The sequence below is a fragment of the Scyliorhinus torazame genome, chromosome 13 (genome assembly GCF_047496885.1).
Source record: "Scyliorhinus torazame isolate Kashiwa2021f chromosome 13, sScyTor2.1, whole genome shotgun sequence".
Classification (NCBI taxonomy): Eukaryota; Metazoa; Chordata; class Chondrichthyes; order Carcharhiniformes; family Scyliorhinidae; genus Scyliorhinus; species Scyliorhinus torazame.
In genome coordinates, this window is record NC_092719.1 from 184,595,232 (window position 1) to 184,621,809 (window position 26,578).

General features: G+C 42.3%; 2 protein-coding genes across 4 annotated transcripts in view; one reads left to right on the top strand and one right to left on the bottom strand.

Annotated features, from left to right (window-relative positions):
- acad9 (acyl-CoA dehydrogenase family, member 9) overlaps positions 1 to 24,481 on the top strand; it is a 62,938-nt gene extending 38,457 nt beyond the window's left edge. Inside the window, exons 13-18 of the mRNA XM_072472554.1 lie at positions 1,642 to 1,721; positions 3,669 to 3,795; positions 5,444 to 5,521; positions 9,538 to 9,666; positions 17,069 to 17,141; positions 20,862 to 24,481. Coding sequence (XP_072328655.1) covers positions 1,642 to 1,721; positions 3,669 to 3,795; positions 5,444 to 5,521; positions 9,538 to 9,666; positions 17,069 to 17,141; positions 20,862 to 20,962 — 588 coding nt within the window. The 3' untranslated portion in view covers positions 20,963 to 24,481. The remainder of the gene's footprint in view (positions 1 to 1,641; positions 1,722 to 3,668; positions 3,796 to 5,443; positions 5,522 to 9,537; positions 9,667 to 17,068; positions 17,142 to 20,861) is intronic.
- cfap92 (cilia and flagella associated protein 92 (putative)) overlaps positions 21,087 to 26,578 on the bottom strand; it is a 185,710-nt gene continuing 180,218 nt past the window's right edge. For all 3 annotated transcript variants that reach the window (XM_072472553.1, XM_072472552.1, XM_072472551.1), the window contains exons 17-18: positions 22,679 to 22,860; positions 21,087 to 21,467 (exon numbers count right to left, since the gene is read on the bottom strand). In XM_072472553.1, coding sequence (XP_072328654.1) covers positions 21,416 to 21,467; positions 22,679 to 22,860 — 234 coding nt within the window. In that variant the 3' untranslated portion in view covers positions 21,087 to 21,415. The remainder of the gene's footprint in view (positions 21,468 to 22,678; positions 22,861 to 26,578) is intronic.

Consider the following 26,578-nt stretch of genomic DNA (forward strand, 5'->3'; position numbering starts at 1 on the left):
TAACCAGGGCAAAGCTGCTCACTTGATTGGGATCCCATCCGCCACCTTAAACATTCGCCCCCCCGCCACCAATGCACAATGGTAGCATTGTGGTAGCAAGATGCACTGCAGAAACTCAGCAAGACTCTTGCGCCTTCCATACCTGTGACCTCTACCACTCAGAAGGACAAGGGCAGCAAATGCATGGGACAACCAACCCTGAAAGATTCCCTTCAAGCCACCCGCCCCAGCCCGACTTGGAGCTATATAGCCGTTCCTTCACGGTTGCTGGGTCAAAATCCTGGAATTCCCTTCTTAACAGCACTGTGTGTACCTGCACCACATGGACTGCAGCGGTTCAAGAAGGCAGCTCATCACCACTTTTTCAAGGGCAATTTATCCAGAGATAAAGAAGCTCCAATATCACCAGGAACCGCAAAGGACGGTCAATTAGGAGATGCTCTTTGTCATCCAACCCACTCTAGAATGATAGAATGAGCCAGTTATAATACAAATTTAATGTAACTGTGACCTTTACGACCACCAGCAGTACCATCCTCACTCTGGTGTGAGGCTGGAGGCCCTATTGAAGGAGGCAACATCTAAGATGGACAATAAATACTGGTCTAGCCAGTGATGCCTACGTCCTGTGAACAAATCAATTTTAAAGAAATCTAGTTGGAGTTTCCAATGTGTCTCGCAATTACAATTTAAAAAAAAATATTGGGTAGCTTCCATTTTCCTTGAATGAGGTGCCACCCTGGGGGAGTGGCAGTGGTACTGCCAGGCACAACGTGCTGACTCGCAGGATGGTGACATGCATGTGCCCTGGCCCTGGCACTCTGCCAGTACCAGCATTCCTGAATGGATGCACCAAGTGGCCTCCACAAGCAAGCTACCATACTTCCACAAACCTTGCCACAAAGAAAAAAGTCAAAAGGCACCTCATTGCAAGTTTGGTGGCTGATCCTTTAAATAGCACGGGTGTGGTGTCCCTCGTGCATGTATTCAGCTGGAAGTGACTAGCACGTGCATACACTGGGCATGCGTGGTCGCAAGTTTTCACAAAGTGCATCAAATCAACTGGAAAGACCTTTTGACATCATGATCTGAGCACTCCTGACATGACGACCTGCACTTTGTGCCCGCCGCAGCATGGAGCACTACACAAGCCTCATTGGCAATGGCCAGCAACACACAACAATCAAGGACTTTGGGACTTCCATAGCAGTGCCACTATGGAGCCAAGTTTTGCAGCCTTTGTGCTTTTGTTCAGTCACTGGAGGTTAATATTTTTAACGCAGATTACAAAACCTCGATTTCTTGTGATGAAAACATAAATCTCTGGAATGGCTGCTGATGTACATGTTGAGTCATGACATTAATATAAGCATCCCTCACTGTGATCAATGGTATGGCTGCAATGTTTGGCAGCACTATCAAATCGCTGTATACAGACCTATCTGGGGTGAGATTATACCGAGTAACAAGTGTAATAGGTTGTGAAATTTGGTGGGTGTTCTGCACAAATAAAATTTTGAACCAAACCTTTATGTACTAGTTGGCATATCAAATGTATCTCACAATTACAACTTAAAAAAATTATTGGATAACTTCCATTTTTGTTGGAGAAATTGATTTAATTTTTTTCATGTATTGCAGGGGACAAATGAAATTCTACGGATGTACGTGGCCTTGACTGGTTTGCAGCACGCAGGAAAAATCCTTACTGGAAAAATAAAGTATGCAAGCCCGAACAATTTTTCACTTTGTCCTAAAGATCTTCCTTCTAAACCACATCCCAAAAAATAATCCATGCCAGTGCAGTTACTGAGAGTTAGCTGTGTAGAGTGTGTTTGATATTCCATTGAGTCAACCATGAATGATGTAACTTAGACTTTAGCTCTAGTTTCATTGTAACCAGAGTACTGACCCCTGATCCCAGCGTTAGTTGCCTTAATTATGCTCATTTTAAACTTGAATGTTTTTATCAATTTTACCAATATTCTGTAATTAAAGGTTATAGGAGTTGATTTAAGGCTGTAATTATGCGGCAATTGCAATATCGAAGTGTAAATCCAGAGGGCCCCGTCTTGTTGTAGAACAAATTAAAGTAAAGTGAGAAGGGTCAGCTAGGGATTTCTACTAATAAATCAAAGCTTGTACCATTCAGATTGGGACAAAATTTGACAAACGATGGAACTGAAGATTTTGTAGCACTATGTTACGAAATATGATCAGGTAACAAAGGCTGAAAGCTACGTGAAATGGGTTTGAATAGGCTTGATGCCATTCTTTTGGCAATTATGCAATATTTCTGTTGATAATTCAGGAAATAAATGCTGTATAAAATTAAAATATCAGGTGGATATAGTAAACAAGTGCTCTTGCGGTCGAGACATCTAAGCAGGCTACTTGGATACTAATTTTGACACATTCACAGATTGAATAAATTCAGAAATTCCAATTTTTCCAAGGTCTTAAATTTCATTGAAACTGTACTTGCTGACATGGGGCAATGGGATGAAGGAAGATGCCGGTTACAAAGAGGGGCATGTTAATTCATATTAGAGTGATCGGATTTTCTCTGAGAAGGGGAAAATGATATTCTCGATTTGAGATCTGTTCTGTTGTATAGGCTCTGCTGGGTATGTACGTTTTGCTTCTCTTGTTTTCAGATGGCAGGTGGGTTCGTCATAGAAACCTCTTGATATCCTATTTTCGAAGTTATTGAAAAAGAAATAATTGTGCTTTCACGTTTGTGGTTTCATATACCTATCATGACTGGTGCCTAGTTGCATTATTGATACAAAAGGCTGTAAATGAAAAAATTCAACATTTATTTTGGCTAACTACTTTATCAGGTTATTTCGGAGTTCGATAATGACATTGTGGATTGTGCACTTAAAACAAGAAGTGAACCATATATAAACTTAAAATTTGACAAAGCAATATACATATCTCTTTCCTACCTTTCCCTACCTGCTCGGTTAATGGCTTTGGATTACAGAAATTGCTACACTGCGTTTGAGAACCTTTAATAAAGTTGTCAGCTTTTGAGATGGTATTAACAATAACTTGGTGGCATCCTTGCTTCTTGGGCGGCATGGTGGCATAGTGGTTAGCACTGCTGCCTCACAGCGCTAGGGACCCGGGTTCAATTCCGACCTCGGGTGACTGTGTGAAGTCTGCGCTTTCTATGTTTGCATGGGTTTCCTCCCACCGACCAAAGATGTGCAGTTTAGGTGGATCAGCCTTGCTAAATTGTCCAAAGTGTCCGAAGGTTAGGTGGGATTACGGGGATAGGGCAGGGGATTGGGCCTAGGTAGGGTGTTCTTTCGGAGGGTCGGTGCAGACTCGATGGGTTGAATGGTCTCCTGCACTGAGAATTCTCTGATATGATTCTACCGGAAGGCTGTGGTCGAAGCCATACTACCAAATTTAAAAGCACATCTACAATGACATTTAGTGCGGAAATGAGTGTTCTTAGCTAACATTCCTCTACCAGCACCACCAGACAACATGGATGTACTGGTCATCCATCTCATTTCCAGTTAGCTGTCCTTGTGCACTATTGGCAATTTCTGTTACATTGCATTGCAACTGGAACGGCACTTCATATTTATTGGCTGGGTGATTTCTTTGTGACCCCTATTTTTAAGTCATAAGGTTTTTCTGTTTGCTTTCAGACAGATGAAGAAAGGAAACATTGGAGTTGTGTTGGAGATGTTAGGAAAAAGATTGGGAAGTTCTTTTAGCAGAACTGTGGATTACGGCCTTACAGGCAAAAATGGTGTTGTGCATCCCAGTTTGGAGGTACTTATTCCTATAAACCACAATTTCTGGTCTTTATCAGATATATTTTAGGAAGTATTTTTTTCAGCAATTACTGAAACCAATATTGAACATACAGAGTAGGTCATCAGCTGCATTACATAATTAAAGACTTCTATATTTCAGTTTCCATAGAATGTTTATGTTGATGTTTATGTATGTATGGAATAAATGGAGTAATGCAAAGCCCGCTAATTTGGCCCACTGATTTATAATGCCAAGTATGTGTTCTATTAAATGGTATTCTAGGCTTGTTATTAATGCATTGCTGATTAAAGTCTACAATTTTATAGATTTTCCATTTTAAAAAATTAAATCCGTGGTTTATTGCAATTATTGTTATTTTTTGGCATGAAACAATGAAATTCAAATGGAGATTTCAGGTGAAGCAGGCAAATGGCAGAAAGGCAACATGGGTAGGAATTGGGGGTGAGAGATTTTCCCATCTGCTATATGTAACATCAGTTTTTAAAGAACTGATTTTACAATATTATTACATGTAACAATATTAAAGGTCAGTCCTTCTTAAACAGTTTTGAGCAAACTGTGTGGAGGTTCATTTGAATATTTCTATGCCTGGCGATGGGTTTCTACATATGGCGGGTCCCCAGTTGACGCAAAACTCTTGGGCAGAATGCGACTTATTCGAGTACTATGATGCACCAAGAGCAATGCCGTTAATATGTGTGCGCAAAACTAGTTGAGAGATGGAATTTAGGGTGTCCCCTCCAAGAACTTGATATTCTTCCCGAAGTACGGTGCTCAGAATTCAACTTAACTATCCAACTGAGGCTTAAGCAGTGTTTCTATAGGTTTCGGGGAGCATCCTTCATTTTGTAATCTATTCCTCTATTAAACAAAGCCATGATCCCATTTGTGTTTCCTTTTTTAACAGTCTTCTCAACTTGTCCTGCCACCTTCAAAGATTTGAAGCACATGGAATTAAAGAGACAGAGATATGCCCAGGCCTCCCTTGAAAATTGTGCCATTTAACTCAAATTGCTTCACCTCGTTCTTCTCATCAAACCTTCACTTCACACTTCTCTGCATTAAATTTTCATCTGCCATGTGTCTTCCGATTTTACAAATCAGGTTTTCCTAAAATCTGTTAGTAAACTCCTCATTGTTTACCACATTTTGGGGTTTTGTATCATCTGCAAGCCTTGCAATTTGTTCCTGTATACCCATGTCCACATTTATATCAAAAAGACCGATGGGCATAATAACGATCCTTGTGGATACCACTGTGTACTTCCCTCCAGTGTGGGAAAACAAATGTTTAACATAATACTTGCTTTCTGACCCCTGCCAATTTAGTATCCACACTGTCTCTGACTCTTTAATTCCATGTGTTTCAATTTTTATAAAATGTATAATATGGTGCCTTGTCAAATGCCTTTTGAAAGTTTATATACACAGAATCAATCTCACTGTCCTCCTCAATCAGCACCATTACTTCACCAATGAGCTTGCTCACGTTAGTCAAATATAATTTGCCTTTAACAAATAAGTGCTGGCGTGCGACATGTAATTCACTACTCCAACTGAGGCCTAACCACTGCTTTCTAAAGGTTTAGCATAATATCCTTCCTTTTTGCAATTAAGGCCAATATTTGAATTTTTCCTGCAGGAGAATGCCAAGAAAATGGAGGAGAATGTGTATAATTTGGGGAACACAGTAGAAAGCTTACTATACAGATATGGCAAGGTAATTAAAACATTGCTATTCCAAGGAATGTACTTGTGGAAAGAAAATATATACGTTTTCTGCAAACGTTGAAACATTTTAAGCTAAAAGTTTGCTCTTGACAGCATCTTTTAAGGTTATAGTGAGAAAAGGCTGCCGTGAAAATATGCTGCAATTTGGTAGGTGCTTCAGGAGGACAATTGTAACCCTCAGCAGGGCTCTTCTCTCTCCCTCCATCATTCATTCGTACTCATAATCCTATCTCTAGCACTAATTCAGCCCCTATGTTTTTTACTTTATCTACAAAATCCATGTATCCTCCCCCTCCTCGGTTACGCTACTGTTACTATTCTTGCCCTTGATTATATATCCACTCTTATCCTCCTCTCCGTTACCCCTCGTATACTTCTTCCTGTCCATCACCCTCATAAATTCTGTTTGCCTGCAAAATACAGCTTGTTTTCTTATTTAAAAATACATTAAACTAGAATGAGAAAAGACACGCCATCTCCCTATCTCAGCAATTAGAATGTTTAATTTATGGTCTTCAAAAAAGTGAGATGATTAGAAACATTCTCTGTTGATTGAAAATTAATAATTTTTCAACAAAATACCAATTTAAATGTGAGATTATCCACTTTGGTAGCAAAAACAGGAAGGCAGGTTATCTGAGTGGCTATATATTGAGAGAGGGAAATGTGCAATGAGATCTGGGTGTCTTTGTACACCAATTCCTCAAGGTAAGCATGCAAGTGCAGCAGGTGGTAAATAAATCTGTTGGCCTTCATAGTGAGAGGATTCGAGCACAGGAGCAGGGATGTCTTGCTGTAGGTATACACGGCCTTGGTGAGGCGACACCTGGAATATTGTGTGCAGTTTTGGTTTCCTTATCTGAGGAAGGATATACTTGCTACAGAGGGAGTTCAGCAAAGGTTTATCAGACTTATTCCAGAAATGGCAGGACTGTCGTATGAGGAGAGATTGAGGTTAGGATTTTTCCACTGGAGTTTAGAAGAATGCAGGGGATCTCATCGAAATCTATAAAATTCTAACAGGACCCGAGAATCCCTACAGCGTTGAATGAGGCCATTTGACCCATCAGGCCTGCACCGACCCATCAAAAGAGCCCACTCCCTTTCCCTATCCCTGTAGCCCACGTATTCTGCACATTCCTGGACACTAAGGGGCAATTTTTTAGCATGGCCAATCCACCTAACCTAAACAGCTTTGGACTGTGGGAGGAAACTGGAGCACCCGGAGGAAACCCACCCAGACAGGGCGAGAATGTGCAAACTTCATGCAGACAGTCACCCAAGGTCAGAATTGAACCCAGGTCCCTGGCGCTGTTTGGCAGCAGACCCTGTCTGAGGGCCAGACGGAGCATATGCAGAATGTTCCTGATGGCGGGTAATTCCAGAACCAGGGGTCAGTCTAAGGATACAGGGTAAACTACTTGGGACTAAGATGAGGAGAAATTTCTTCACCCAGAGAGTGATGAACCTGTGGAAATCGCTCCCAAAGAAAGCGATCAAGGCCAAAACATTGTAATATTTCAAGGAGTTAAACATAGCTCTTGGAGCTCCAGGCATCAAAGGATATGGGGGGGAAAGCAGAAACAGGTTACCGAGTTGGATGATAATGAATGGCGGTGGAACAAGCTCGAACAGCCAAATGGCCTGCTCCAGCTCCTATTTTCTATGTGTCTAGATTACCCTGAAAAAAGATTTGTATCATTCATATGCGCACACACAGCTGTTTAAAAAGAAAACCTTCATTTAAACTTTACCCACACAAGGCTTTACAAATTTGCCTCTAGTTTCAAATAAAACACATCACTACAAGCCACTGATAGATAGGCTTTCTGGGAAATGAGCTACACTGCACATAGACTTTAGCCTCCACAATCTGAATTCCACTAAGACCAATATTTGGCTTGAGGGAAGGCCATCAAGCAAAACTGTAATGAAGGTATTAAACAAGACATGAGACCATTTGTTGAACAAATGTAACCATTTTATTGTGAAAAAAGTATCATTTTGTTTTTTCTAAAAAAATTACAAGCTTGAGAAATTTGTTATTGAGGAATAAAATTGAAGGTGAAACGCGTGTCATAACAATTTGTCAAGTAAATGTAGTATAGTGCCATCTAATGACCACAGCCTATAATTACATATAAATATGGGTGTAAGAATTTATAAAGAGATGAGTTGATTTTTTTTTTTAAAGTGAGTAAAATAATGAAGAAAGTAAAACAAGGTTGTATAGCCAGCAAATGTACACAAATGTAAAATCTATATAGAGATGCATGCATGTGGGATTTTTTTTTTTTGCTTTGGAAATAGCCACAAAGCACATTTTACAGAAGAGAAATACATTTACAGAGAATGGATGTATGTGGAGAACATGCCTCCTAGAACAAAAAGAGCAAAGAAATGAAGTCATGAATTGTGTTACGAACCCCTCTGGGGCCACCATCTATGCTCTATACGATTCCCTCCCTTCATCTCAAAGTATGAACTCCCCTGGTAACTGGGGGCAGTGTTTCCCCTTAACAAGGGGGAAACTCTCAGTATAAAAACCCCGACCTACACCCAGGTTATGGAGTGTGGCCCTTCCGGGAGAGGAGTTGTAGATTTTGTAATTATTGTGTACACCGCAAACCTTTGTTCATTCCTTCATTCCTATCGTTCATTCCTATCCAGCCTGCGTTCCTACGTCTCCTCCATTGGATTCTCGTTGTCAGTTATTTATTTTGTGTTGCAGCATTGTTATTCTATTTTGCAGCAGGCCGAGTTTCATTTTTTAGGACTGGTATTTTCTGGTCAGATTTCAGTACATGAGGGATATGGCCCATTTCAATTGGGTGGAATATTGGGACCTCAATGTTTGTTTGCCTGGATCTCTGTTCGGAGAATGAATTCTAACAAGAGGGCAGCAAGAATAGGAAAATTGAATGGGGCTAGTTCAGATCAGCCTATCTGTAAGGAGTAAGTGCATGGAGAGGAAAGAAATCAAGTAAGAGAGCAGCAACCATAAAAAGAATGAGCAAACATCAGACTTAATAGTGGAAATAAATCTGGAATTAAACAGGCCAACATATTAAACTACCTGTGCATTAAATAGTGTTATGAAATACTCATTTGAATGCAATATTTCTGCATTTGATGGTGAAGCTAGATGTGTTTAGATAAATAAGATTCTTTGAAAACAGGGTGCCATGGAAAAGTGGTAACTTTTACAGTCTGTAATAATCTGGATCCAGGCATCAGGGGAACCGCCTGCACATTCATGAATGACAAGCTAGTGTTTAAATAAACCTTGGCAGAGAAGAAAAAAATACTGTAAATCTGATCAAGGTGTGATGAGGGAATGGGTCTGCTTTTGACAGATTACATTTACTGCAGATAATTATGTTGTAATGGAGTTGCATGATGCAGAGCTCTAAACTAATTACTCTGAACATGAAAGAACCGTGAGTGTTTTGGTGCATGAGTTGCTGCAGGTTCACCAAAGCTGCCAGAAAGAAATAGAAAAAACAGGGATAATCCAATCAATATAGCACAAAGAAAATAATAGTGTTCCTGTACAAGATTTTGTTCAGCTGGTTAGTCCTTAGTATTGGGTCTAGTTTTGGTCTCTTCCCATCGTGTAAAGAGAGCATGAGAAAAGGTTAAGAAGAGAACCACTGGATTGGTGCTTAATATAAAAGCCCTTGTTTTGTCACAGTAGGTTTAGAGAGTTTGGTTATTTCACTCAAAAGTATAGTTTTCAGGGAAACCTGTTTGTGGTTTTTAAACTAACATTTAATTAGATAGGTAGGAGAGCACATGTTTGTAAATTGCATAATGTGTAGTTCGTGATGGGAAAAACAAAACATTCTCTTGCTTTTCAAGGAAGGATTTCACCCCCATATTTTTGAAAGCTTTCAGCTAAATTGGGTTATATATTGAAATGATGAAACTTGCTGCATTTCTAGTGAGGTTCTATTTTTAACAACCTAAGCCTATTATAACACAGTTGTGACTTCCCCTCCTCAGACGATAGTGGAAGAGCAACTGGTAGTCAAGAGAGTGGCTGATGTTCTTATTAATCTTTATGCCATGACGGCGGTTATCGCGAGAGCTAGTCGCTCCATCAGTATTGGTCTTCGCAATCATGACCATGAGGTAGGTACATTCTATCCATGCAACGTATATCAGTTCCCTTAAATCTCCAATTAGACCATCTGAATTACATTGATCTTCTGAAATTTTAGGACCAAAGCCTTTTTTTCAATAATTGAGTAAAAATGACAAAAAATAATTATGTAGAACTTTGCCTTTAGCAAGGCGGGTCTTCAAGGACAAAAGGAAAATTAATTCTGAGTGTTGGAGCAAGAAATTAGTCTTTTCATCTGTTTTCCAGATGAAATCCCCCGAAGAAGAAAACCATAAGACATAGGAGCAGAATTAGGCCACTGGGCCCATCGAGTCTGCTCCGCCATTCAATCATGGCTGATATTTTCTCATCCCCATTCTCCTGCCTTCTCCCCATAACCCCTAATCCCCTTGTTAATCAAGAACCTATCTATCTCTTGTTGCCAAATAATGTCGCTAACTTTCCGTTGGTTCAATTGCTCTGTTTTATAACCTTTGCTCTCGAGTCGCCAGGTATCTTTATGATACCGCCACGAGGTTCAAGTCCGAGTAATGATCAATGACCCAATACACCGATTAGTAAGATTCAAATCAAAGCACATTTATTATACACAGTAATCGCTACTCATGCACAAATTCTACGTCTAAGCTACTTCTATAACTAACAGGCCTATACTTAACTTCGGACTGGCCCACCAGGTCAGGGGAACAAATGGCCTTTCGTTTGGGTTCTGAGTCTGCGGGATTCGAAGTTGGTACAGATTGGTAGCTAGGAACGCCTATCTCGTTGCGAGCGTTGAATTAAGACTTCTGTCGGTGGTCACTGCACCGGTCACGGTCAATGTTGGTTCGTGTTGCCGGGTGACCCGGCAGGACAAAGGTGAAGAGAGCGATTTGAACTTGGGGCTTAACTCTTATAGTCCCCAGGGGCTTCCCGCCTTTCGGGGCGGACCCTGGACCTGGTCCCAAGTGATTGGACTTTGTCCCAATCGCTTGGTTCGATTTCTCCAATACTGGAGCGGTTCCCTGATCGATGGGCGGTCTTGAGGTGCTCGTTCACCTCCTTTGTGTTGGCTCCTGCTGGCGCCGGGGAGTCTGGCTTTGCTTTGTGTGTCCAAAATGTTACTTATTGTTCCCGGGGATTGCTCATCAGTATGTAGATGGCTGCTACATTGTTATGCTGATGGTCGCTGGTATCGATGTTGTCTGGCCTTTTGCAGAGTTAAATACACAGCAAACCCGCACCTGCTGGTTTCTGTCTAAGTTGGCTGACTTTCCCATCAGCCTTTGCCATTCGCCATTTTAAGTCGGGAGCTGGCCAATTTAAGTGGCTACACTCTGTCTTAAAGGCACTCAGTGAATTGGCCTCCACAGCCTTCTGCGCCAAAGAGTTCCACAGATTCACCACCCTTTGGCTGAAGAAATTCCTCCTCATTTCTGTTTTAAAGGATTGTCCCTTTAATCTGAGATGGTGTCCTCTGCTTCTAGTTTTTCCTACAAGTGGAAACATCCTCCCCACGTCCACTCTATCCAGGCCTTACAGTATCTTGTACTTTTCAATAAGATACCCCCATATCCTTCTAAACTCCCAACGAGTACAGACCCAGAGTCCTCAAACGTTCCTCATGCGACAAGTTCTTCATTCCAGGGATCATTCTTGTGAACCTCCTCTGGACCCTTTCCAAGGCCAGCACATCCTTCCTTAGATATGGGGCCCAAAACTGCTCACAATACTCCAAATGGGGTCTGGCCAGAGCTTTATACAGCCTCAGAAGTACATCCCTGGTCTTGTATTCCAGCCCTCTTGACATGAATGCTAACATTGCATTTGCCTTCTTAACTGCCGACTGAACCTGCACATTAACCTTAAGAGAATCGTGAACAAGGACTCCCAATTCCTTTTGTGCTTCTGCTGTCCAAAGCATTTCCCCATTTAGAAAATAGTCTCTGCCTAGATTCCTCCTTCCAAAGTGCATAACCTCACACTTTTCCACATTGTATTGCATCTGCCACTTCATTGCCCACTCTCCTAGCTTGTCCAAGTCCTTCTGCAGCACCCTTGCTTCCTCAATACTACCTGTCCCTCTACAGATCTTTGTATCATCTGCAAACTTAGCAACAGTGCCTTCAGTACCTTCTTCCAGATCATTAATGTATATTGTAAAAAGTTGTGGTCCCAGCACAGACCCCTGAGGCACACCACTAGTAACCGGCTGCATCCTGAAAAAGACCCCTTTATTCCCACTCTTTGCCTTCTGCCAGTCAGCCAATCCTCTATCCATGCCAGGACCTTACCCTGAGCACCATAAGCTCTTAACTTATTTAACAATCTGCTATGCGGCAAAGGCCTTCTGGAAATCTAAATAAATCACGTCCACTGGTTCTCCTTTGTCTAACTTGCTTGTTACCTCCTCAAAGAACTCTAACAGATTTGTCAGACACGACCTCCCTTAAACAAAGCCGTGCTGACTCAGTCCTATTTTACCATGCACTTCCAAGTGCTTCGCGATTTAATCTTTAATGACAGACTCTAAAATCTTACCAATGACCGAAGTCAGGCTAACCGGCGTCTTCTGCCTCCCTCCCTTCTTTAAACAGTGGTATTACATTAGCCACCTTCCAGTTTTCTGGGATCCTTCCTGCCTCGTGATTCCTGAAAGATCATCACTAATGCCTCCACAATTTCTTCAGCTATCTCTTTTAGGACCCTGGGTTTTGGTCCATCCGGTCCAGGTGACTTATCCACCTTCAGACCTTTCAGTTTCTCCAGAACCTTCTCCTTAGTAATGGTCACTGCACGCACCTCTGCCATCTGGTTCTCCTGGAGCTCTGGCATCCCACTGGTGTCTTCCACCATGAAGACTGATGCAAAGTAACTATTCAGTTCGTCTGCCATTACTTCGTTTCCTATTATTACCTCTCCAGCCACATTTTCTAGTGGTCCAATGTCTATTTTTGCCTCTCTCTTACCTTTTATATATTGAAAAATCTCTTCCTATCTTCCTTTATATTACTAGCTAGCTTGCACTCATACTTCATCTTCCCCCCCTTATTGCTTTTTTAGTTGCCCTCTGCTCGCTTTTAAAGGCTTCCCAATCCTTTGGTCTCCCACTAACTCTCGCCACTTTGTATGCTTATTATTTAGCCTTTATGCTGCGCTTGACATCCCTCGTCAGCCATGGATGCCTTGTCCTCCCCTTAGCATGTTTCCTCCTCCTTGGGATGAATTTCTGTTGTGCCTCCCTAATAACCCCCAAAAACCCCTACTATTGCTGTTCCACTGTCTTCCCTGCTAGGCTCCTTCTTAAATCAACTCTGGCCAGCTCCCCCTTCATGACTTTGTAGTTACCCTTATTTAATTGTAATACTGTTACATCTGATTGCAGCTTCTCCCTCTCAAACTGCAGGGTAAATTCTATCATGTTGTGGTCACTGCTCCCTAAGGGTTCCTTCACCTTAAGTTCCCTAATCAAGTCTGCCTCATTACACATCACCAAATCCAGAATTGCCTGTTCCCTAGTAGGCTCTGACACAAGCTGCTCCAAAAAAACATCTCTTAGACATTCCGCAAATTCCATTTCTTGGGATCCACTACCAACCTGATTTTCCCAGTGCATCTGCATATCGAAGTCCCCCATGATTATTGTAATATTGCCTTTCTTTACATGCCTTTTCTATCTCCTGATTTATTTTCTGCCCCACATCCTGACTACTGCTAGGGGGCCTGTACATATCTCCCATCAGGGTCTTTTTAGCTTTGTGATTCCTCAACTCTGTCCACAGAGATTCTATGCCTTCTGATCCTATATCGCTCCTTGCTATCAATTTAACTTCATTCCTTACGAACAATGCAACCCACCCCCTTTGCCCATCTGCCTGTCCTTTCGATAGGACATATATCCTTGGATATTTAGATCCCAGCCCTGATCCCCTTGCAGCCACGTCTCCGTGATGCCCACATCGTACCGACCAATTTCAATGTGTGCAACAAGCTCATTTACCTTGTTCCGTAGCCTGCGCGCATTTAGGTACAACACCCTCAATCCTGCATTGGCCACCTCCCTTTTCACACTCCTCAGTCTCTGTACTGTGGCCCTTTTTGATTTTTGACTATGGCTTCTCTGCCTTACACTTTCCCCCTTACTGCTTTTTGTTTCTGGCCCCGTTTTACTTCCCTCCGACTTCCTACATCGGATCCCATCCCCCTGCCACATTAGTTTAGACCCTACCCAACAGCTCTAGCAACCCCCCCCCCCCCCCCCCCCAGGTCATTGGTTCCTGTCCTGCCCAGGTGCAGACCGTCCGGTTTGTACTGGTCCCACCTCCCCCAGAACCGGTTCCAATGCCCCAGGAATTTGAATCCCTCCCTCTTGCACCATCTCTCGAGCAACGTATTCATCCTATCTATCCTGACATTCCTACTCTGACTAGCTCGGGGCACTGGTAGCAATTGTGAAATTACTACCTTTGAGGTCCTTTTTAGTTTAACACCTAACTCACTGAATTCAGCTTGTAAGACCTCATCCTGTTTTTTACCTATATCGTTGGTGCCTATGTGCACCATGATAGCTGGCTGTTCGCCCTCTTCTCCCCCCCGCCCCCCGCAGAATGTCCTGCAGCCGCTCTAGAGACATCCTTGACCCTTGTACCAGGGAGGCAACATACCATCCTCGAGTCTCGATTGCGTCTGCAGAACCGTCTGTCTATTCCCCTTACGATTGAGTCCCCTATCACTGTAGCCCTGCCATTCTTCTTCCTGCCCTCCTGCGCAGCAGCGTCAGCCACGGTGCCCTGAACCTGGCTGCTGCTGCTTTCCCCTGGTGAGCCATCTCCCTCAACAGTATCACCAAAGCGGTATATCTGTTTTTCAGGGAGATGACCGTAGGGGACACCTGCACTGCCTTCCTACTCTTGCTCTGTCTTTTGGTCACCCATTTTCTATCTCCCTCAGTAACCTTCACCTGCGGTGTGACCAACTAGCTAAACGTGCTATCCACGACGTCCTCAGCATTGCGGATGCTCCAAAGTGAGTCCACCCGCAGCTCCAGAGTCGCAAAGCGGTCTACCAGGAGCTGCAACTGGACACGCTTCTTGCACATGAAGGAGCCAGGGACAGTGGATGTGTTCCTGAGCTCCCACATCGTGCACAAGGAGCATGACATGGGTCTAGGATCTCCTGCCATGTCTGAAACCGTAGGTTAACTTATACGACTACAATGCCAAACAACAAAAGAAAAATAAATAAGACAAATTAATAGAAAAACTACTTACCAGGGAAAGAAAGCACCTCCTCCCCACCCAGCTTCGAATTCCCACTTAGCTTCAAATTCCCAAACTCATTCTTTGCTGTGTCTCACTCTGGCTGTGTCTTCTCTGGCTCACTGGGAGTGAATTAACGTTGCTCTTTTTAAATTGGCCTGAAACACCTTGTCTAGAAATTTCAATCACATATTTTACCATTACAGATGATCTTAAAAATCTTTTTACTTAATTGTGGCCGGGATGTGATCTAACAGAGATTGAATGGGTCATAAAATCAATTAAAAAATTGGGTAAAATATTAATGAAGTCAAATGGGGGCGGGGAAGAAAAGTGGAGACCCTGCAAATCCAATGGCTAAAGAGCAAGGCACTGCTTATAAATCTGACTTTCTTCTGAGTGTTTTCCTTTTTATGTAACTCCATTTTAATTTTCTTTTTACCGATTCTTAATTTTTACTGCCCATTGTGAGTTATTCCCTGTCTCAAAATGTCTTGCTGCTTAAGTTTGCCTCGTTCTGTAAATCGAAGTAGGCAAGAAGTTTGCATGGGAGAATTTGTTCATTCTTTTCCTTTTGTGTTTCTGACATTTGGTGTGCAGCAATCCCTGGCCTCTGCTCGATGCCCTCCCCCAACTGGATGAGCAAGAGATTATAGCTCGTCCACCACCCAAAACAGTTGCATCATTTGTGTTGGATCAGTAGCCCAAATAAATCTGATGAAAAAGTGGTGATATTCCATGTGACAATCTTATTTCAATTACTTCCTACAACCATGTGCTACATATGAAATATGATTTAAAATGCTCCATATTTTTGAAAAATATTACTTTTGCCTACTCTTGATAATGATTTAATATTTCTTCCTTTATTGAATGAATGTTTATTATATTGCCCTCTCTTTTATTATCCACCTTGGCAGCCTCTTCAGTTTCGCAACTGATGATTTCCAGTCTATTCCTTTACAGCACACCATCTGCAATTGATCTAGATGGCTGATTATTATGAGTCTTCTGGTTGATGTGCCAAAGATAGAACTATGCCATGATAGCTCCAGACTGGTAATTGTTCAGCAGGCTGCTTTTTCAAAGTTCAACTCATAAATAGAATATGGACTTTTATGTACATGTGAATACAAATTTTGGTAAAAGCCATATACCATTGGACTGCAAAGTCACATTGAGTGAAGAAATCTATGCCTTCCAAAAGTACAGTGTGACAGACCGACCCGAGTGTGCATTTCTTTCATACAAAAGTACTTAAAATAATTGAGCTGACTATATATGATTTTTATGTCAAGCTTATAATGTCCCTCTATTATCTTTTGTAATTTTTAAGTGAGATAAAATGGCAGATTGTTTTAAAACCCCTTTGGTTTTCTGTCAAACAAATGGAGGGTATTTTTTTTCCACAGTTTATTCCATGGAGAAGATAACTAAAGGAATCAATTATATCATTCTTGGTTCCTTTGGCTACTTGAAAGGCAGTGCATATTACATTTCACAATAATAAGACTGTTCCAAAATAATGATTTAATCTTTCATTCCAAAGCTTACAGACAGTATTTGTAAATAATCAAATTCGCAAAAGAAATACCTGCCTATGCTCATTTCCAAAATTACATGTTATGCGGCATAATTTCCATGTTATTTAATAAACCCATATGTTGCAAGATACAAACCCCAAACTAAAACAGATCTAACTTCCCGGAGATTGAAAGTGGGTGTAAAATTGCAAAGAATCAATTAAATTACTTATGAATCTGTTCCAAAAAATTACAAGTTTATAGAAATAGATTTAGACAAATGAGATCATCTTCACAATTGGACTTTTCTTGAATAAAAATTAAGAGTATCAGATTATCACAGTAATAGTTTAAGTTTAATTTTCTAGCTCCTAAGTGTTTTGACCTTTTCAAAAATGTTACAAACTTTCAGTCATACATTTAAGCACAATACGGCTATTTCTTATTTCTCGATTGTTTGTTAGTCTGCTGTGGCTACAGGAGTAAAATTCAGTATTTCTGTTGAATTGCGTACTCTGTTTATTTATAAAAGCATGATTTAAGGCATTCTCCCAGAGTCAAAGACAGACAGACAGACAGTGTCTGCTTCCTCTTTGGTTTGACTTGATTTCCTGAAGGCTTTTCCAGATGTTCTCTCTTTCTATCACTAGGTTTTACTTGCCAACACCTTTTGCTCTGGGGTCTATTTCCAGAATAATTTCCTATTGGCTCAACTACAGAAAAGTGAGTTATTTCATGAATTTAATGATGATAATGGCTGCTGCTAAGTGCTATATGCATAAGTACTACTTTTGCTGTGATTTCTGGTGCAATATTTTGGGAGGGGTAGTTTTCAACAGTAAAATCTGAACAAAGTAAATAATTATATCCCTTTTTAACAATAAGACACAAAATTTTGATAAGCTGATATGTGCCTGTGCTATTAGATGAATGAACTAAATGTTTACAAGGTGGGAGGGAATCAGAGAGTGTACATTACTTGGTGTCCATCACTAATATCAGCTGTAGAATGATTAAACAAATTATTTCATTGAACACACAAAGATGGAAAGGTTAGGAGAATTACTTAAAATACAAAGTGCTCTTCTTTTCCTCTCATAGAAACATAGAACATACAGTGCAGATGGAGGCCATTTCGGCCCATCGAGTCTGTACCGACCCACTTAAGCCCTCACTTCCATCCTATCCCCGTAACCCAATAACCCCTCCTAACCTTTTTGGTCACTAAGGGCAATTTATCATGGCCAATCCACCTAACCTGCACGTCTTTGGACTGTGGGAGGAAACCGGAGCACCCGGAGGAAGCCCATGCAGACACAGGGAGAACGTGCAGACTTCGGACAGACAGTGACCCAGTGGGGAATCGAACCTGGGACCCTGACGCTGTGAAACCACAGTGCAATCCACTTGTGCTACCGTGCTGCCCTATATCTTCCTTTTCTGCCAAATTAAAAATGTTTTAAAAACTATTTTATTCAAGTCATTTTCGCATATACACAAAATATCAGAACAGCAAAACAACTGAATAAACAACCACAACCCACCTACACCCCGCCACATCCCATTTTTACCCCCTTACACCGCCTCCACCCATTGCTGATCCATTAATCCTCCTTGAAGAAATCGATAAACGGCTTCCACCTCTGGGTGAACCCCTCTCCCGACCCTCGCAGAGCGAACTTGACCTTCTCCAGCCTCAGGAATTCTGCCAGGTCGCTCACCCACACTCCCGCTTTCGGCTGCTCCCAACCCTGCCATCCTAGCAAAGTCCATCTCCAGGCTATTCGGGAGGCAAATGCCAAAAAGTCGGCCTCTCTCACCCCTTGGACTCACTGGTCTTCTGACACCCCAAAAATCGCCACCTGCAGACTCTGAACCACCCCAACACCTCAGACATCACGTCCGAGAACCCCCTGCTAGAACCCCGTTGGTCTTGGACACGGTGAAAACACGTGACGTGATTCGCAGACCCCCCCCCCGAGCAACGCACACACCTATCCTCTTCCTCCTCAAAGAACCTACTCATCTTCGCCACAGTCATATGAGCATTTTACACCACCTTGAACTGGATGAGGCTTAACCTCGCGCACAACGAGGACGAGGTCACCCTCCGCAAGGCCTCTGCCCACGTCTTGGCCCCCACCTTCTCTCTCAGCTCCTCCTCCCCTTTAGGCTTAATGACTCCCACTAGGGCTCCCTCCCACTCTATCAATTCCTTATATATATCCAACACCTTCCCTCCCCTATTTCTTCCTTCGACAGCACCTTATCCTGCAACCCCAGGGGCGGCAGCTCCGTAAAGGACAGCACTCCTTCCTGTCAAAGTCCCAAACCTGCAGGTCCCCAAAGCCATTCCACCTGGGCAACTCATACACTTCCTCCAAGTCCTCCAGCCCCGCATATTTGCCCCCGATAAACAAATCCCCAAAGCGCTCAATTCCTGCCTACCACCTCCCCCTAAACCTTGCATACAGCCCCGCTGGCACAAACCTATGGTTATCGCAGATCAGTGCCTCCAGCGAGGCATCCTCCAAAATCACTTGGTTCATCTTCACACTCGCCACCGGCGCCTTGAATAGCAGCAGGGCCCAGTCCACAAACACCTGCCCCTACTCAAACTGCCCCAGCACCTCCTGCTCACCCACTACACCCCATCAAAAGTCTTCTCCGCATCCATCGCCACCACTACCTCTACCTCCTGCCCCTCTGAAGGCATCATAATTACATTGAGCAGCCTCCGCACATTTGTCGCCAACTGCCTTCCCTTCACAAACCCCGTCTGTTCCTCGCCTATCACCCCTGGCACACAGTCTCAATCCGCAATGCCAGCACCTTCGGCAATAACGTGGCATCTATATTCAACAATGATATCGGGCGGTACGACCCACACCGCTCCAGGTCCTTATCCTTCTTTAAATTCAGGGAGATGGAAGCCTGCGACAATGTGGGGGGGGGGGAGTTCCTCCCCCCCCCCGCTTCATTACCGATGTGAACTATCCCTTGACTTCCCTTCCCAACTGCGCCACACCAACCGCACCCTTGTCAGCAACCCCTCCCAAACAAAGAACCATCCCATTCCCCTCCCCCCACATTTTATTCCTGGCAACACCCCACCTCACCCCTGTTAACTAGCTCACCCAGCTAGCATGGTGGCCCCCACCGAAGGCCTCCAACTCAAATTAAAATTAAACATTTTCTGGCAGAGAGTGTTACGTGTCTCATTTCTTCTCATAGAGACTCCGTATTTTAGATCTTTGGTATAATATGAGTGTGACCTCATTCAAGGTAGAAGAAGAAGAATACCAATCCAAGCACTGTGGAAATGTAGCTGGGTACCATTGTGTGTCCAGCCAACACTCAGTGTCCTTGGATTGGGCATCATTGGGTGAATGAAGCTGCTTTGTAACACTTGCCATCCGAGAGCAAGCACAAAAACATCAACTGAAATGAGCCATTTAAGCAAGGAAATATTTCTGATACAATTCTGCAGATACAGACAATTGTCTTTATTGAAAATAATGTTGCGGAAGATTGTAGGGATGCAAGAGATAACAGAGATAAGGCAAGGGCCGGGCAATGGACAGCTTTCAAAACAAGAATGATGATTTCAAAATCAAGGCATTGTTTAACTGAGAGCCAACCTACGTCAGTGAGCACAGGTTGTGGATGAACAGTATTTGGTGTGAGTTAAGACACAGGCACCAGAGTTTGGGATCACCTCAATTTGAGGAGGGTAGACCATGGGAGGTTGGCCAAGAGAGTATTGGGAGAGTTAGGTCTGGTGATAGCAATGGCCTGAATGAAGATTTCAGTGTTGAGGCAGGGGTGGAGACGGGCAATATGATGGAGTTGAAAATAAGCAGCCTTAGTCATGTCGCAGATATGTGGTTGAAAGCTCACCTCAAGTTCTATTATAACACCGAGGTTGTGAGGATTCTGGGTCAACCTAAAACCAGGGAGAGGTACGAAATTGGTGATGAGAGAGCAGAATTTCTGGTGTGGACCAAAGAGAATTATTTCAGTCTTCCCAATATTGAATTAGTGGAAAGTTCTGCACATACAGTATTGGATGTCGCATATGTAGGTTGGCAATTTGGGATAGTGGAAGAGTCAAGCGAGGTGATGGTACAGTAAAGCTAGGTGTCACCACGTGCATGTGGAAACTGACCTGTTTTCAGATGATGACGTTGAAGATGTAGATGAGAAATAGGTGGGGTCCAAGGATAGACTATTGGGGGGGGACATCAGAGGTAACTATGTGGGAATGGGAAAATAAGCCACTTATGGCGATTTTCTGGCTAAAATTAGATAGGAAAGGAACCAGTCAAGTGCAATGATGGAGAGCTGTTGGACGAGGATGGTGTGTAATCAACTGTCAAAAGTCTGGATCAGCTGTTTTCCCCCAGTAATAATACATTTTCTATTTTTGTTTTTATCCTTTAGATTCTTCTGAAAACCTTGATGAAAACATTAAGAAAATAGCACAACAGGTGCTGGATAAGAGAGCATATATTTGCTCACATCCACTTGACCGAACTTTCTAAAACATATTTGATCCCAAACAGGCTACAGCTTTCCAAGTGTGTGCATATATATATCTGGATATTAACATCAGGCAATAAAACTGAAAGTAAAATTCAAATAATGATTTAAAGCTGATTTACTGAATTTGACTGTAAAGATTATGCAATATTTTATAAAATCTGTTTCATATTTGGAATACAATATCATTCAGCTCTCCGGTTCACTACTAACAAGTATGTGGCAATTCTACTGTCTTAAGTTAATTTACTTCAGTGGCAGGAATGACTGCAATTCACCTTGTGGCCCAGTATTCAAGTGCATGAGATATCAGTTTGGTCAATGAAATGTACAAAAGCACCTAGTCTAAAACTATCAGGTTAGTTGTATGTTCATTTCTATTTTCGGAGTAGATCAGAGTACTTCTGTGAGAAGATTGGTCGCTTGGAAGAGGTGGCTTTTCTCCATTTCCCCATTCAAAGGATTGAGTTCCGATTGTAAATACGTGAGCGCTTATTGCAGTATATGCTGAAGGATAAAAGTGTAGAAATAGGTTAATATGGATTTCTTAAAAATGAATAAAGTCATGGTATTGATATAAATTGAGAGAAATTGTCACAGGTTTAAACCAAGGATTAAGACTGTTCATTAACTTGAGAGAATAGGGTAATAGACAGCTGAACTACAGTAACTGCATATGAGGTCATAATACGGCATCTCTGGGTCTGCAACCAGTGCTAGTCTGACGTTAGTTTATCGAGGATATCTCCGGTTGTATAGGTCCTGGGTTTGTTCAGTGATTTTAAACTGTTGGCCTCTGCTGATATCTACGTTAAGACCAATTAGTGGCACCCTTTGATTGTTTAACTAATTAATGCACCTGATTGCTACCCAAAAAGATGCCACTAGAATTCATTCAATCTAGTTTAGGAGAATGTGAAGTTCCTTCACTGTTATTGGGTCAAAATCCTGGAAATCTCTCCCTAACAGCACTGTGGGTGTACCTACGCCACATGGACTGCAGCGGTTCAAGAAGCCGGCTGACTGCCACATTTTTGAGGGCAATTGAGGATTGGCAGAAAATGCTGGCCTAAGCAATGCCCACATTCCATGAAAGAAGGGACATCTTATTCTTGAAGAAACCTGTGTGCAAATACTTAAATCAGAAACTGCCCCCATTAGAAGTGCAATGATATTGTTATGGAGTCATAGACTTTCACAGCACAATAAGAAGCCCCTGGGCCTTTCGTGTTTGCGCTGGCCATCAAGCACCTAACTGTCTAATTTCATTTTCCAGTACTTGGCCTGCATTCTTGTGTGCTATAGTGTTTCGAGTGCTCGTCCAAATGCATCTTAAATGTTGTGAGGATCCCACCTCTACCACCCTTTCATGCAGTGAGTTCCAGATTCCCACCACTCTCTGGGTGAAAAAAGCTTATGATCAAATCACCTCTAAATTCCCTGCCCATTAGCTCAAATCTGTGCCCCCTGCTTATTGACCCCTCTACTAAGGGGGAAAGTTATTTCCTATCTATGGTCTTCATAATTTTATATACCTCAATCAGGTTGTCATCCCCTCACTGATTTAGTTTATAAATGAAACTTTAAATATCATTTCTATTAAAGAAGTTGCACGGGTTAATCAAAAGTTGAACCAATTAATTTTAGTAACACTGTCGTGCATACTGTTTCAAATCAATTTTGCCAAAACACCAGCGTTATAGTGATGGCTTTCTTACTTGAAATCATTTCCTCTGAGGTCAGCAAACTTCTTGTGCTCCATGTCATAACGAGGAATTACGTTCGAATTCATTTTCCAGCCACGCTTATCATTTAAACCAGGGGCAAACCCTTTGGTGATTTCTCGCTGATCTGGGGACTTGCACCTTAGTAAATCTTCACCATCTGAGTAAGTTGTATGCTAGAGCAAAAGTAACACACAATTCACTTTAAACTGTTAATCACAAATTTGAAGTCTTAAGCTTTTTTAAAAAGAATTACTGCATGTAATAACATTTCCAAGACGAGGAGAACCTTGAGAAAACTGCAGGGGACATGCCCTTGTGTAAGGCCACCCAACTACACCCCCACATGGGTCTTTGTTAGCCCCTGGGTGAGAAAGCCACATCCAAGCTTAATCAGAGGGAGGCAAAAAGGCAGTGGGACCTCCACCCGCACCCCCCCTCACATCTCCATGCTCATTCGCCGGGGGGGGGGGGTGATTAAATTCCACCTACTGTCTTCGGCTTTACTCCTGTTTCAACTGGAGGAAATCGTGACTCGTCTTAAGATTGGATTAGTCTTGAGTTCAGATCTGGAAGCAGTTGGAGCTGCTTTTGCGGGAAAGGAAAGATCCTTAGAGCTGGGGATGATCCAGTTGTGAGCAGGAAAAGAAAGCATTGCTGTAGATTCTCTGGCTTCAATTGAATAGGTACGTGAAGGCAATCCAACTGAAAGTGTTAGCAGAGAAACAAGCAATAGAGAAGTGGTGGACTGTCAAAGGTAAAGGGAGCATATTGAATGTTAATGCATCACAGTTACAGAAAATATCATTTATGACTTTGGTTAGGGCCATTTTATTGCTGTGGCAGGAATCTAATTGGAGGGAATCAAAACGCTTAAAGGAAAAATGGGCACCTTAATGGGAGACGATAACATGCTCCTGGATTTTGGACAATAAAGCGAGTTTAGAGATAAGATTGTAGTATGCATGGAATTATGAATCAAGAGGTTTTTTTTGAGGCAGTTGATAGTTTTGAAGTGTGAAGTCATTTATAATTTCAGCTCGCATTTAAGGCCAGGAAAAAAAGTTAGTCTGTAGTTTAATGGGAATGGAATCTAGGGAGCATATGGAGCCTCCAGTGAATGAGATGAGCTTGGAGAGAGATTGAAGGGAGGCAACACACTCAATAGATGCATGTACGTGGTTAAGGCAGGGTGGTGTATGGAGTCTTGGGGGGGGGGGGCAGTTTGGTTTGATGGGCAAAGGAAAATGTGGGGAAGGATGAAGAATATCTCAAAATCATAACAAAAATGATGCCACGATGTGAATTTGAAAAAGAGGTCACTGAGGCTAGCTTGAATAGCATCTGCTTTTCCAATCTCTACAAATTTAAATCATGACTTAAATTGCCATCACTGTCATGAATTGTGATAACCTTCAAATAGTTAAATGTCGATACATGCAGTGCGAGCAATTTCCGACACTGGGGAAGAAACCGATGCGTTACTAACGAGAGAGGGAATGTCAAAGTGCACACTTCCTACTAACCAGTCAGAATTGGGTTGCTTACCTTCAGCAAATTCTGTGTAGGATGTGAATCAAAATATAAATAACTATAGGTACATAGTTATTTATATATATATATATATATATATATATATAAAATCAAATGTAATTTTTTTTAAACTTTTGAAATGTGGCTATACTCATATTTCATTGAAAATACGTTTCTCACTTGTTTGCACAAATGTCCTTTAAATTTACAAATGATGTTTATAATTAACACAATAAAACATTTTAATATTTTTTTTTGCAAACACATTGAGTTAAGGAGTTTCTGATGATTTATTGAACCAGTGTATATTATGGACGCTGTAAGACTGTGGATTTAGAGAGTATAATTTATCAGCAGCACTGGGTTAATTGTGCGACTCAAGTACCCAAACGGCCTCAGGTTATTCAAAATAAACATTTTTATGGGTTTATGCTAACACAAGAAGCTCATATTGAATAACTATACACTATTTATTCTAATTAGACACAAAGCTTTGAAACGCACTGGAAAAAATTATTAGCAAAAATATCCCTTTGTCAATGCATTATTTTCTATTTTAATGTTTTCATCGGAACTAATCTCAATTGAGGATTAAGTACAAGGAATAAGATGGCTGAAATGAAGGCTGCTTAGGGAACTAAAGAATACAGCTGATACAAGAGAATGATCATGAAAACAACAAACTGGGCTATACATTCAGCTAAACGTAGACAGGGAAGGGGACAGTGGTTAGCACTGTTGCTTCACAGTGGCAGGGACCCGGGTTCGATTCCCGGCTTGGGTCACTGTCTGTAGAGTCTGCACGTTCTCCCCGCATTTGCGTGGGTTTCCTCCGGGTGCTCCGGTTTCCTCCCACAAGTCCCGAAAGACATGCTGTTCGATGAATTGGACATTCTGAATTCTCCATCTGTGTACCCGAACAGGCACCGTAGTGTGGCAACTAGGGGATTCTCACAGTAACTTCATTGCATTGTTAGTGTAAGCCTACTTGTGACACTAATAAAGATTATTATTGTAGTCTTATATTACCCGTCATGATTTAAAAATTAAAGAAGTGAATCCTGTGGAAACTTACACAATGAGCTGCTGTGGTTAGACCACTTTAATGGGTTAGAGTAACATTAGAAATGTTTTTTTTTTATTAAATATTTTATTGAAAATTTTTGGTCAACCAACACAGTACATTGTGCATCCTTTACACAATATTATAACAACACAAATAACAATGACCTATTTTATAAACAAAAAATGAATAAATAATAAATAACAAAAATGAAAACTAGCCCTAATTGGCAACTGCCTTGTCACAAGTAACACTCTCCAAAAATATAATTTAACAGTCCAATATATAATTATCTGTAGCAACGACCTATACATACTATACAGTATATATTAACAACCCTGAGAGTCCTTCTGGTTCCTCCTCCTCCCCCCCCCCCCCCCCCCCCCGATCCTGGGCTGCTGCTGCTGCCTTCTTTTTTCCATTCCGTCTATCTTTCTGCGAGGTATTCGACGAACGGTTGCCACCGCCTGGTGAACCCTTGAGCCGACCCCCTTAGGACGAACTTAATCCGCTCTAGCTTTATAAACCCCGCCATGTCATTTATCCAGGTCTCCACCCCCGGGGCTTGGCTTCTTTCCACATTAGCAATATCCTGCGCCGGGCTACTAGGGACGCAATGGCCAAAACATCGGCCTCTCTCGCCTCCTGCACTCCCGGCTCTTGTGCAACCCCAAATATAGCCAAACCCCAGCTTGGTTCGACCCGGACTCCTACTACTTTTGAAAGCACCTTTGTCACCCCCATCCAAAACCCCTGTAGTGCCGGGCATGACCAAAACATATGGGTATGATTCGCTGGGCTCCTCGAGCACCTCGCACACCTATCCTCCACCCCAAAAAATTTACTGAGGCGTGCTCCAGTCATATGCGCCCTGTGTAATACCTTAAACTGAATCAGGCTTAGCCTGGCACATGAGGACGACGAGTTTACCCTGCTTAGGGCATCTGTCCACAGCCCCTCCTCGATCTCCTCCCCCAGCTCTTCTTCCCATTTCCCTTTTAGTTCATCTACCATAGTCTCCCCTTCGTCCCTCATTTCCCTATATATATCTGACACCTTACCATCCCCCACCCATGTCTTTGAGATCACTCTGTCCTGCACCTCTTGTGTCGGGAGCTGCGGGAATTCCCTCACCTGTTGCCTCGCAAAAGCCCTCAGTTGCATATACCTGAATGCATTCCCTTGGGGCAACCCATATTTCTCGGTCAGCGCTCCCAGACCTGCGAACTTCCCATCCACAAACAGATCTTTCAGTTGCGTTATTCCTGCTCTTTGCCACATTCCATATCCCCCATCCA